General features: G+C 39.4%; 1 protein-coding gene across 1 annotated transcript in view; it reads right to left on the bottom strand.

Moving 5' to 3' along the window:
• Nucleotides 1-7,353: 7,353 nt before the first annotated feature.
• LOC116672165 (ADP-ribosyl cyclase/cyclic ADP-ribose hydrolase 1) overlaps nt 7,354-13,912 on the bottom strand; it is a 9,791-nt gene continuing 3,232 nt past the window's right edge. The window contains exons 2-8 of the mRNA XM_032503815.1: nt 11,851-11,977; nt 11,587-11,722; nt 9,869-9,951; nt 8,522-8,595; nt 7,854-7,940; nt 7,573-7,656; nt 7,354-7,470 (exon numbers count right to left, since the gene is read on the bottom strand). Of these exons, the coding sequence (XP_032359706.1) occupies nt 7,413-7,470; nt 7,573-7,656; nt 7,854-7,940; nt 8,522-8,595; nt 9,869-9,951; nt 11,587-11,722; nt 11,851-11,977 (649 nt within the window). The 3' untranslated portion in view covers nt 7,354-7,412. The remainder of the gene's footprint in view (nt 7,471-7,572; nt 7,657-7,853; nt 7,941-8,521; nt 8,596-9,868; nt 9,952-11,586; nt 11,723-11,850; nt 11,978-13,912) is intronic.

The raw sequence follows: 13,912 nt of genomic DNA on the forward strand, positions 1-13,912 counted from the left end.
ATATATATATATATATATATATACACAATTAACAGGGATACAGGGATAACTTCATTATCCCTCCAATTACTACTAGAGGTCCACATACACATACATATATAAATACATATATATATATGTGTGTGTGTGTGTGTGTATGATATTATTAAATACATTTTAACAATCAATAACTAATAAATAAATACAAAGAATTATATGAAAAACGAACTATTAAATCATCCATTATTACTAGTAGCATTCTAAATTTTGGATATTTAAATAATATTGTAATTAAATGAACAATATTTTCATTGTTTTCCTTTTTAAATGAGGACCATATTAAATATAGGCTAATGCCGATTAGTCAATATTGAAATTATTGTTTTAATTAAGTAATAGGCTACTGGAAGAAAGTAAGATTTAAAAAATATATATATAAAATACCAGAGGGAGACATTAGGCGAGGTCATTTTTTACAGTGTGGAGTCTGTGAGCGTGCTCAGCGTGTTTTCTTCCTGGATGGATGAACTGCTCGCACTCAGAAGCCGGAAAACGTTTTTAAAAGACATTAAAGTCGAGATGAAACCGTACCCTAAAGACACAAACGCAAGAGAAAAATAACGCGCTCCGAATTGTGGGAAAATCACACATCTGTCAGGTTTGTCACGTTACTCAATCTGCTGAGTCAGAGCGGACTTGTTTCAGGAAAGAAAGAGGGGAAAACACGCCGCCGCTCCTCCTCCAGTAACCGGCACCCAGTGCAGGGGAGTCGGCCCTTGGGTGCTCTTTTATTCTTTCTAGAAACGTAATGCTTGTTTCTTTACATTTGAATATGTAAGACTCTTTTTTTTGACTAAAAGAACAACATTAAAACAACCTGATGCCCAAATTAAAATACAGAATTCCCCTTCCTTACTTTTTTTTTTTTTTTTTTTTGAAGTGGGAGCTTCCACCTCCATTGATTTCAACAGATGTTGGTAAGGTTTCAGCAGGGTTTTGTGGGATACCCCACTTCACCAAGGGCAATTTGCCTCTTTAAAAAAAAAAAAAAATTAAGATATTATTTGGGCATTTTCAGCCTTTATTTTTGACAGATGACGATAGGAAAGGGGAGATAGAGATGAGGGAATGACATGCAGCATAGGGCCGCGGGTCAGAGTAGAACCCTGGCCCGCTGCGTAGAGGACTAGACCTCTATATGGGCGCCCACTCTACCAACTGAGCCATCTGGCCCCCCCAATTTGATTCTGTTGAGTAAAAAATCAAAGAGAAAGGAGTTTTTTATGTCATACGTAAAAGATATTTGCATGCCATTACAGGTGTGTTTATTTGCTAATCCCTGCATGATTTAGGTACACAGAGTACAAGCGGCCGAAATGGGTTTCCTCAGGAGGGGGGCTGGCGTCTCCCTTAGAGATAGGGTGAGAAGCTCAGTCACCATGAGGAGCTCGGAGTAGAGCCGCTGCTTTGCGTCGAAAAGAGCCAGTTGAGGTGGTTCGGGCATCTGGTAAGGATGCCTCCTGGGGGCCTCCCTAGGAAGGTGTTCCAGGCTCGTTCAGCTGGGAAGAGGCCTTGGGGAAGACCCAGGACTAGGTGGAGAGATTTCATCTCCAACCTGGCCTGGGAACGCCTCGGGATCCCCCAGCAGAGCTGGTTGATGTGGCTCGGGAAAGGGAAGTTTGGGGTCCCCTGCTGGAGCTGCTGCCCCCGCGACCCGATACCGGATCAGCGGATGAAGATGGATGGATGGATGCATGATTTAACTAGATATATGGCCTATATAATTTTTCTGCATTTAATCTGATGTGTGCCTTTCAAGGAAATGTGGTTTCACTGAGAAGATGGCCTAGGCTTAAAGTAGGCAACAATCCTGTCAGGGTTTGTGTAGGCCAGACTTTTTGCCAGACCATTTTAGTTTATAGCCTATTTTATTTGTAGGCTATATTTGGAGTTTAATTGCAGGTAATTCAGAAACATCTTAAAGAAAAAAGTCCAACATTTTGGGAAATATTCTTATTTGCTTTCTTCCTGAAAGGTAGATGAGAAGATCTGTATGCTACTCTAGAACCAGAAGAGCTTATGGTTGAAAGACTGAAAGAAGGGGAAAACAGTTAGATTGACTCTTGCCAGGCAACCAAGAATCCAAGAAGTTAATGATCCCCCCCCCCACCCCCCACAAAATAATGTGGTAATTAGTGATCTTTAGAGGTGCTGGTATAGGCAGATTATTTTTACATTTGGCCAGAGCCTGGCTAGCTGTTTCCCCGTTTCCAGAATTTACGCTAAGCTAAGTATAACCGCATACAGATATATATTTAACATACAGACATAAGAGTAGTATCGGTCTTCTCATCTAACTCTTGGCCAGAAAGAATAAGTTGGCTACAGTGTTTCCTCTATGTTGATTTTGTGGCGGCTGCCCGCCTTGGCAAAATTTCTGCCGCCACAGTATCAGAAATAGGCCAGACGCATAATGTAGTTGCAGTTTTCTTTTAAAAGGTCCCATGACATGGTGCTCTTTGGATGCTTTTATATAGACCTTAGTGGTCCTCTACTACTGTATCTAAAGTCTCTTTTATATAGACCTTAGTGGTCCCCTAATACTGTATCTGAAGTCTCTTTTATATAGACCTTAGTGGTCCCCTAATACTGTATCTGAAGTCTCTTTTATATAGACCTTAGTGGTCCCTAATACTGTATCTGAAGTCTCTTTAGTCTCTTTAGTGGACCTTAGTGGTCCCCTACTACTGTATCTGAAGTCTCTTTTATATAGATCTTAGTGGTCCCCTAATACTGTATCTGGGCCAAATTCTCTGATTGGGCAAAGCAGAGAAAGGGGCGTTAACCTTGCCCCTTATGACCTCATGAGGGGCAAGTTCCAGATCGGCCCAGCTGAGCTTTCATTTTGTCAAAGACAGAGCAGGATACCCAGGGCTCGGTTTACCCCTATTTCTATTCATTGGGAGACAAGCTGGGGAACGCATATTAATGTTAAAAAAACTGTGAAATTTTCATGCCATGGGACCTTTGAATTATGTAATTATGTAAATAATGCTGCCGTTCACATTACTATTTTTATTATTTGTTTTATTTTTGTATGTTTTTATTGATTTTCACAGGAAATGTCAGTCCAAATATAAGGGCTTATTATTTCATTTTCGCCCCAACCCCCACATAGGTTGAACGTATAACAGCAGACCTTATTTGTACACTTATGAAATTAGATGAATATGTAGGCCACATGTACTTATTAATGCAGGTACATACAGAGGAAAGAAGAAATTAAATGTAAATAATAAAAAAGTAAAAGGATAAATAAAAGGATAAATCTTTCTCTTTTCAAAACACAGAAGAAAAGCTACACCAACATGTGAGGTGAATATGTATGTAATTATTAACCTTATAATTAAGAGGAATCAATGCTGCATGTGTCCTTCTGCCTGTAGTGACTTTAATCTAAAAATGTAATTAACCATGGGCCACATTGCAATTTTTTGACAAGTAGAACTATTCAGAGGTTAATTTGCCCGCCCAGTTTAACTCCACATACTGTTGTGTTGATGGAGTTTATTGTCAAAACGTTCACTTCACCAAATCGACTACTAAACAAACAGCTCCACCAAAAACGTCACCACGGGGGGTCCGTTCTAGTTGGGCAACGTTGAACTTGTCTGTTCTGTCAGAGATGTTAAGTGCCCTATAGTTCCTCAAAAAATAGTTCAATCGCAAGTGCAAATATGCCTCGCTGTGTGTGAATAGAGGTGAATAAATATATTTGTGTCGCAGCAAAGTGTCAGTTCCGTTTCATACAGACGTAAAACATTAGGTGGAAGGCTGTTGTTTGGACAGACCTGCCCCCACTGCTAAAAAAAAAATCCTAAAAGGAAATACTGGGCTGTCTACATACTTTTTGGCATGCACGGTCTCCACGCCCTGAAATAACTACGTTTGGATCACATTTGCTTGACCTAAAGTAGATTTTCTAGCACCAATGTCTAATAGCAGCTATCAGTAAACCCATGCGACTTAAAAAAAGTCTCTTCACAACAACCTATTGTGTATCTAATATGCTCTACACATGTTTTTTGAGTCCCATCCCCAAGACGGGGCCTACAGTTTTACGCTTAAAAATGCTTGGTCATACAGACAGACAGACAGACAGACAGGCAGACAGACAGACAGACAGACAGACAGGCAGACAGACAGACAGACAGACAGACAGACAGACAGGCAGACAGGCAGACAGACAGGCAGACAGACAGACAGGCAGACAGACAGACAGGCAGGCAGACAGACAGGCAGACAGACAGACAGACAGGCAGGCAGGCAGACAGACAGACAGACAGACAGACAGGCAGGCAGGCAGACAGGCAGGCAGACAGACAGGCAGGCAGGCAGGCAGACAGACAGACAAAACTGTGTGAATTATTTCAGCTTTTAACATTTTAACCTTCTTGTCAAATGATGAATGTCTAGGGAACAGTACCACATAAATAGCAAGTGATTGTTTAAATTTACTTTAATTCAAAGTCCTTGATGGATAACTGTGTGTAAATGTCAAAAATACGTCTTCATGTGTTTCACTCTAACCACATTAACACTTTATCGTCTTTAACGTGAAAGATAAAGGTTAGTAGTAGTGTAGTGTTGGTGGCAGCAGCAGTGACTAAAACTGGGACGGTGTTTACCGACAGTGTGGTCCTTGTCACAGTACCCCATGTTGTGGTTTTACAGAAGGGGCCTTACTTCATGTAACACCTGTGCAGTGTGTTCCCAGCACCGGCAGCCGCCTGCTTACGGTACGTGTGACACAGCAGCAAGTCAGTAGAAAGGAAAGAGGAGGTTATTACTGTGCTCCTTCTTCCTGCCACAAAAATCTTGCCCTCTAAAAGACTCACACTTTAAGTTCCTGTCTGTCGCTATGATGAACACGCTTTCGGTTCACACACACAATAGATAAGACATGTTGTGGCCTACACCTACAAATATAAAAGCAGGTGACATTTTTATGAGCACTTTCTCTTCTGTTCAGTCTGGTTTAGTGGTTTAGTGTATTTGCATACACCTTTGTCTAACCTTAGGTTCCAGTTTCAAATAAATCAAATGCGAAAGAAAAGATGGAAACACAACTAAGACAATCAGCTTAGCATGTTTGCTTAAGTGTACATATATTAAGCCCTAGGGTCTTTCTGACAACTTATCGTCCGTCTGGTTTTCTTTTCTTTAAAAAAAAACAGCTTGTAAAACATTAACACTGTTGTGCACAGTCACAATCTTTTTCAGAAACACTTGGATTATTAGAATATTTGTGCTGCAACTCAAATGTAAAAAACAATAGCAAGTCATACAGTGAAAATGTAAACATTATAACTTATACAGTGACAAAATATCCATGTTTTTGCCCTCATGAAATTCCCTTATGCTAATACTCAAAATACTATTGCCATATTTATTGATATCACACACATTAATGCTACACAAGCATTTGTGTTGTCTAAAATAGTTCCTTATTTGACCTGTTGTGATAACAAAATGTAAAGCTTGAGTTGTAAACTTCATACAAGGCTTTGAGGCCCCGGGGCTTTAGATTCAGGAAAAATGAGCGGTTGCCTGTAAAATGCCAAACATTATTCATAATCAATGCCAAAGAGAGAAGATATCATTTGTTTCAAACTATTTAAAAAAATAAGTTTAATAAACTCACATTTATCTTTTGTTGTCTATAAACAATTTTATACTGTGCACTTAATCTGCCAGGAGTCAGAACCAAAATAATTAAAGGCCCTGAAACAGCTTTACGGGTGTTGATCTGGCTGGTTAGACCTCTTTTCAGGACTGCGTGGGTTTAAGTGTCATTGCAAAGTTTCTTTTTAATACATTTGCTAAAAAGTTCTATAATCTTGTAAATGCAATGGGATTTTTGTTCATTTGTAAATCTTTTGAAAACTTTTGGTCAGGTCCGTCTGCTAACAACCAACTCAGGAAGATGTCAGTCAATCAGTCTATAGAGTACACACACACACACATATAGTCCTGGGAAGAAGTAGCCAGATTAACTGAAAACACCTGTGTGGGTGCTCATATGTCACTTAAAAATGCAGCTCAGGTGTCTACCGTTTCTCTTGATCACACCTTGATTGGAGGCCACCTGTGGTGAATTCAATTGCATGGACATGATTTCGAAAGACTATAAAAGCTCACAAAAGTTGCACAACCGTATTTGCTTTTTAATGGTGTTTTCAATACAATTACTTAGTTACACAGTGATGAAGTCACATGCTGATTCTGCAAACTAATTCAATTGTATTTATAGTATCAAATCATAACAAGAGTTCTCTCAAGACCCTTTACAGATAGAGTAGGTGTAGACCACACACTATAATTTTTAAAGACCCAACAATTCCAGTGATTCCCCTAAAAGCAAGCATTTAGCGATAGTGGGGAGGACAAACTTCCTTTTTGGGAGAAACCTGAGACAGACCCAGGCACTTGGTAGGTGGTGTCTGACGGTGCTGGTTGGGGGCGTGATGAACCGTGGCAATAAGAGTCACAATAAAGATAATGGAACAGTGACTTTAAATAGTTTTAGTAGTTCATGGCGTAGCAGGGCACTGCTACAACTTACAAATGGATAAAGGAAGCAACATGCATGTGCTGTTTTTCTGTCATTAAAATCACACCAAGAATAAAGGCAGGGCCAATATTCAAACATTTGGGAGCGTAGTCACATGATGTTCTATTTGAATTCCAAGACCTGGCAAAATGGCAAAAATACAAAATAAAAACCGAATCATGTATACTACAATCGTCTTGTTAATATCTTTTAGTCAATAATCAATTAAGTTGGTAGAAAGTGCAATTTGTGAACATGGAACCCTCAGTGGTGGAGTTGTAGACATAGATAACTTGGGAAATAACCATTTATTAATTAGTAAGTTATGTAAGATGATAATCAAGTGTCAAAAGGACAGTTTTTTAAGCTGTAAACCAAAAATAAAATAAAAAATATGTAACATCAACATTATTTCACGCAGACAATCACTCTTTGAGAATGCAAAGACAATTTCACGACCTCACATTTTCACATTTCATTTAAAAACATTTCATTCTGCCAGCCGGTGGGAGTGATGGTCAGTCAGTTGAATATAACAAGTTAGCTGCTCTGGTACTTTATCCTACAGTACATGGCACGGTACCATGGATCTTTTGGAATCGATGAAAAGCTCAAGATAAAAAGGTGCGTTGTCATATTGTAAAACATGTATCAGTGACATTTCTATTTAAAAAAAAGCATTTCACAGTAAGTCAAACTGGCCCACAGGTACAAAAAGAAAATATTGCAATAGCATATTAATTCTTCCTTATTCTTTTTTAAACACGTGATTATTATTGTGTCTCATATAATCTGACGATTAGTTCACACCCACACGTCTTCACCAACAGGCTTCACAGGGTATCTCAGGATGGGAGCTACACTCCTGGATCTGAGCTCTGCAGAGAGAGAGAGAGAGAATGCAGCCAACAAACTGTGAGGACATAAATATGCAAACATGTGTTGTCATACTCTCGCACATACGCACATGCTGTACTTACTCAGTCACTTCCTTGCAGTTATATTTAATTCCTTGTTTCAGCTCTTTCTGTAAATCCTTTAAAGATGTATTTGTGCAGTTTGTCCTGAAGAGGATGCAAAGAATTACATGACATTAGGATCAATTTCCTCAGTATAAGTTTGTCTTCCTGCATTTGTGTGTGGTACCATTGCAGTTTAACCACGTTGGATGAACATACGGAACATTCACACATTAATAATGAACACAGGATAGGGACAGCTATAGTGTTGCAGAAGTCTTGTATGTAAGGAGAAGACATACACAGCGCTCTTCTCTGTGACCAGAACAACATTCAGGCTTTTCACCCTGGAGGAGTCGAACCTCTTCACCTCGTTGCTCGCAAAAATGCTGCCAACAAAAATAAAAACAGCACAATTTACCTGGCAAGGTGAAATAAATAAATAAATAACATACAGGGTGGGCTATCATTGATATAGAAAGAGCATTGTCTCACTGAATTGACTTTATTTTATTCAAAGGCGTAACTATTGACCATGAAATCCCGACATGCAGCCACCTACACTTCATATTCCTTAGCCTATATTGGCAACGTTCCATTTCCAGGATAGTTCAGGTGCTGCCGGAAATTCTGCAGGATGTCCCAAACCTTCCTCTGTCTTTGTGTTGGCATTCCAAAATCTGGTGTATTTAGTGAGAACTATGGTTAACTGCTCCTCAGATCTCTGCAGGGTAAATCCAGACAGCTAGACTATCTGTCCAATCTGTTTTTGCACACACTGTACATGTTTTTTAAAACAAGAAATTTTAAAAGGGGAAATAATTAAATCTCAAAGAATGATTCAAGGCTGATTTGACAAAAGACTGTTGAGCATCTTAAAGTATCTAAAAGATACTGTACTAAACTACACTGTAGTGTATATAAAAAGTCATAAGCCTGTCAACCAAAGGAAAGGTGCAGAGCAACTCACCTTGTAGGACTGAATGGTGTGGCGATGTTTCCGTTTAGCATTGCTGTGACATCACCACAGGCAGCATCTGCAAACTACAGACATGGGGAGGACGTTAAAGGACACATGGTAAAGCTTTTGAGGAAACACATTATCTAAAACACACATTGACTGTTACATTGCTGAGTTGTTTTTGCAATGTAGACATTGATGATTACAGTAATGCAGCAGTGCATATATACTGATGCACAGATATACTGACCACCATACAATCAACTGAACTCAGTTTATCTTTTCTTATGCCCCAGTAGTCCGAATCTTGAAATAGGTAATCTGTTATTGTTACACAAAAAAAGAGGAAGTGTAACAGTTTTTATCTTATTTTTCTTCTTTGTCATTGTAGCAACTATATCTATCAGAATTAACCTCATGTATTACCGGTAATATTAGCATTCACTGTTGATGTTACACTGAAAAATGTAATAACCAAAAATCCCTGTGACAGAAAGTATGAGATCAGATCCAAGATATCACTAAGAGACACCTTTTATTTATTTTGACATTATGATACAAAGGTCACATTCCCTTATAGTTTTACTGTGAAAATGTTGCCAATATTGCAGCCATCACTTTCTCAAAATGGCTAAAGTAGTTGAGTGATTTTCTTCTCCTAATGTGCTAGTCTATGATCCACCCTGAGTTGTCCAAGTGTTTCCACGTGAGTATTCACAAGTCCGTGAGCAGACAAAGCAGCAGATGTAGCCTGCCTTGAGAAGTGTTTGGAGGACATTCAAATGCAAGGGAATGTTAGAGAGATGAGATAATAAGTAGATGGACAGCAACACATTCCAAACATAACAACTCTCTGTGTGTGTGTCTCTCTGCCTGCCTCTATGTGGATTTGTGTTGAGTTATTTCAACTTTGTGTTTTTTGTCCTGTGTCCTGCTTCAATTTTATGCACTTTGTTTGTTTTACATGCCGTTTGTTTTGTTTCTGTATGTCCTTGTTGTACGATGGATTGAATCTGTGTTTTTCTTTGTTGATTGTGTGAATATGTGGAAAAGGGTGTTATGTGTTGGTAGTTTCTTGGCAGGATAAAAGCCAGACAAACCAAACCAGGGCTCCTCTGAATGTGTGGGTTGCCACTGCTCGCTCAGGAGAGAGTTACACAATGTGGCTCCATGGAGACGGACACAAAGTCCCATTGATGAAATGACATTTTCCTGTCCTCCTTTACTTCACGTCCACTTACACACCGGCGAGAGATTCCCCCTTATGCTTCAATTATGTGTTGTTTTAACCACTGCTTAATCCCATGACTTAGTCTTATTTTTGGCAAAACCAGTGAGTTCTTGTTGATAACTTACAGCAGTTGAGACTCTGTTCCAGAATGAGCCAACAGTGTTGTTTTCACAGTCTCTCCATCCTGGGCAGTTGGTAGTGAATGTTTCTAGAACAACAAACACAGAATCAATACTTCCTTCTGTTCAGTGTAGCTGATAAGAACGTGCTTTTGTGAGCTGCTCAAGGGCTGTAGTCAAGTCCCCCTTTGTTGAGTCCAAGACCAGAACTAGTTGAGACCGAGTCAAGACCGAGTCCAAAGACGTTCAATTCTGAGTCAAGACGAGTCCAAATGAGAAACAGTCAATACCGAGACAGAAAAAAAGAATCCTCTTCAAGACCCTTCCCTTTACTGTTCATAATTTATGTGATGTGAAAGACAGTTTATCGTCTATTAAGATAATAATTTTGCTTTGTTGTGATAATCAAAAAGCAATCTCGATTTTGAATTAAACTAATACCTGTTTTCCGAAGGCGCACACTTCATCAATAGTTTTGTTTTGAAGGAAGATGTTACTTTATAAGAAAAGAATATTGTGCTGGACCCGGTCGAGGCCAACAAGAATATTTGGCAAGTCCAAAGGCCAAGTCCGAGACAAGTTTGAGTCCAAAAACCAACTACGCCGAGACAACAGAAAAGCCTTTCTGTGCTACAGCCCTGGCTGCTCCATCTTTTTCGCCATCAGCTTCCGTATCTGTATCTCAACGTAACAGTTTTAGTTTGAAACACATCCTTAACATTGTGAAATGGTTGCAGTTTGGTTACATTTTGGGACAAAAACTACTTATCCAGGTTTGGAAAAAGATTGTGTTTTGGGTTACATTTTGTACATTTCTTACGTTACTTCACTCGGTGCAAGTTCTCTGTCACCTGCGTCACTACGTCATGTAGTGACGCAGGTGACAGAGAACTTGACGTAGTATATATTGTTAGGCCTATAAATCCAACAGGTCTTTAAATCCAACAGTCTGTTTAAACTGTTAGAACCTGATTATTCCAGTAAATAACCAATAAGTTGCCAGTAACTCTGATACTCAAGTCTTTTTTGGCGACCAAGCCCCTATCTGGCCTACTCTGGAGATAGTATAGAGTTTAGAAGAACTGTCCTTTAAAGGTAGGATTTCCGAGAACTGTAGGCAGGAAGGAGGGGGGGGAAAAGGTAGGTTTTTATTATTTTTCAGTTTATTATATTTTTGCACCACGCACTAAGATTCAGTTTTTTCTGCTGAACTAACTCAGATCTTTTCTTGATGTAAATAATATCCTTACTTGCATCATCTTAACGGACTTTCTGGGTCTTAATACCACGTTACATGACTTCCTGGTTTATACCCATCATAACTACTGCGGCCACTAGAGGGTGCTGCCTAACAATAAAACATAAATATCTGTCATAATAAGGCTAGTAGAAACAACCTAAGGGGTCATTTTTTTTAAGACAGTGTGGAAATGACACCTCTGGCATGTGACCTCAGCATGTATGACTATTATCAAGTTTTATTCCTATGTTCTCATGTTGCAGAGGCATGCAATACAGCCAAAGGGCATGAAAAGGTATTTTGCTAAAAGGTTGTTGCCACAAATCATTGAAAAAAAAGTTCAGATGCCAAATACGTTACTTATGCAGTTAAATGACTGCTACTTTCTGTACCCGTTATCTTTGAATCTGTTTTGCAAATGATAAACCAATCTGAGCTAAAACTTTCCCAGTTTTGAATTTGTCTATTACATGAAGAGTCTTACCATTGCTGCCCTCCTTTCCACACCAGGTCAGACCATTCAGCACAGATCCCAACACAGTGTCCTCCACCGTGAGATAACAATCTCTCTTCTTAGTAAAGTCATGGACCACATCCTTTGTTTTGCTCCAGAACATCAGCTAAACCCCCAAAACACATTTGTTAGATGAATTATTATGCATCATAAAAAGGAGTCTTGAGTGGATACAGGCAGACAGACAGACAGACAGGCAGGCAGACAGACAGGCTGGTGATAAACAGTGTTTACTCTGTTGCATGCAGGTTTGAAGTCGGCTGCAGCAATGAAAGGGTCATAGGCTTCCCTGGAAACCTTACAAGGGTCCCGCCCTACGTAGGCTTGTTCAAATGCACCCCACAGCTTTTCACAGTCATATCTGAAAAATAAATAAGTGCTGCTTAGTTTCAGAAACTTGCATCAGCCTCATTCTGATAAAAAAAAAAAAAAACTTAAGTTTAGAACTAGATTTGTTGCATGCTGGGTATGAATGACAGTTTATTTAATATTAGATTGGTTTGCATTTGGGAAAGGTAAACAGGGCATTTCCTCCTTCCTTTAATACAAATAATCAATTTGTAAGTACACATACAGTTGGCTGAAGAAGCAGTAAGTCCATATTATCAGTCAATATTAGCTTAACTATGATGCATAATGTAGACATACAATGTATTACAGTGCTTGTGGATCAGCCTGCTATAGTGAAAGACCAAATTTGGTGCAGTAGTGATGCATATGTTTGAAGAACATTTTATTTATTTGAATGAGGGCATTTACTACCTCCCTCATTTGAATCTTAAATATTTATTTCACTTTACACCTGTTGGTTTTATGTGCTTTGTAAAGCACTTTGTCACTTGCAATTTGTAAAGGGATATATAAAAAAGCTATCATATTATAAAAAAACTATGTCAAAACTGTGTCCCGGTAAAAACAGCCCCCTTGACAGTATGTCAAATTCATTTGTCCTGTCAATATTGGCTTAATACAACAGAAAGGCGTTAAGAAAGAAACTGCATCGTCATTACACTGTACAGTGAACAGACACAAATGGTGCTTACAGTGCAGAACGGAGGCTAGACAAGTAATCATAGAGAGTACCAAACAGGCCACACCTATTGGCTGAACTCCACCTTTAGCGTTTCATTTACTTTAGCTCTTTCTGGAGAGCACTTCCTTTTACACACCTCTCTCTTTACTTGAAGGTCCTATGACATGATGCTCTTTGGATGCTTTTAAATAGACCTTAGTGGTCCCCTAATACTGTATCTGGAATCTCTTACCCAACATCCAGCCTTGGTGCAGAATTACAGCCATAGGCAGGCCGGGGGAACGCATATTAATGTTAAAAAACCTCACAATGTGACATTTTTGTGCCATGGGTCCTTTAATACAAATGTCAATCATTGGTCCATGCCAAGATTGCAAACAAGCATGCACACACTTCAACGGTTACTGATGAATTCAATATTTCTGCATATCAATTTGTTCAGTATTAACATTCACTCAGTTGCCAGTTTATTAGCTACACCCACTAATGTGATCTAATAAAAGAGTGTAACAAATCCTACATGCAGTTTTTGTTCAAAATGTTTTAGAGATTCTACTGTATGATCATGTTTAAGGATGCAGTTTGTGGAGATGCTAACAATGGTAATAATTTGTTGTCAGAACAAGTCGGAAACGTGTCTAGTATCCCAACAAAAACAAAAACGTAAACAAAAACAAGAATAGATAGGCTACATTTAACATAACATTACAGTGACAAAATGTAAATGAACCGTTCTTAAATAGCGCTTTTCTAGTCACAATGACTACTCAAACTGATTTTACATAGTACGGGAACCATTCACAGGAAACACTCACACACATTAACACTCCAATGGGCAACTCGGAGTTCACTTCGACGTGGGACTGCAGGTCCAGGGATCGAACCAACAACCTTCCGATTGGCCACAAAGCCACAGAGATTGCCCCCAAAGAGGAATGTAAACGTTCATACCATCTGGTATTGTGGTGCTGTCATAGACCGTTAATATGAATGGACAGAGCATGTGTGACGTCACCCATTGGTTTGTGGAGATCAGAAATGAGTCGTCGAGTTTGCGTTTATGGGCGCAGCCATCTTGGTTGCGGATGTGACGATTTTAGAGAAGAGGGCGGAGTGAGAGAGGAGCCACCGACCGGTGGGCGGGATATACAGTCTATGGGCGGGATCTGACTGACGTTAGCTGAGAGTTAGCAACGCTGCTCTACCGTTACCTTAGCTAACCACCGCCAATGTGGTTGCAACTGCAGCTGAATAATTCAAGGT

This window comes from Etheostoma spectabile, chromosome 22 (genome assembly GCF_008692095.1).
Source record: "Etheostoma spectabile isolate EspeVRDwgs_2016 chromosome 22, UIUC_Espe_1.0, whole genome shotgun sequence".
NCBI classification, from domain to species: Eukaryota; Metazoa; Chordata; class Actinopteri; order Perciformes; family Percidae; genus Etheostoma; species Etheostoma spectabile.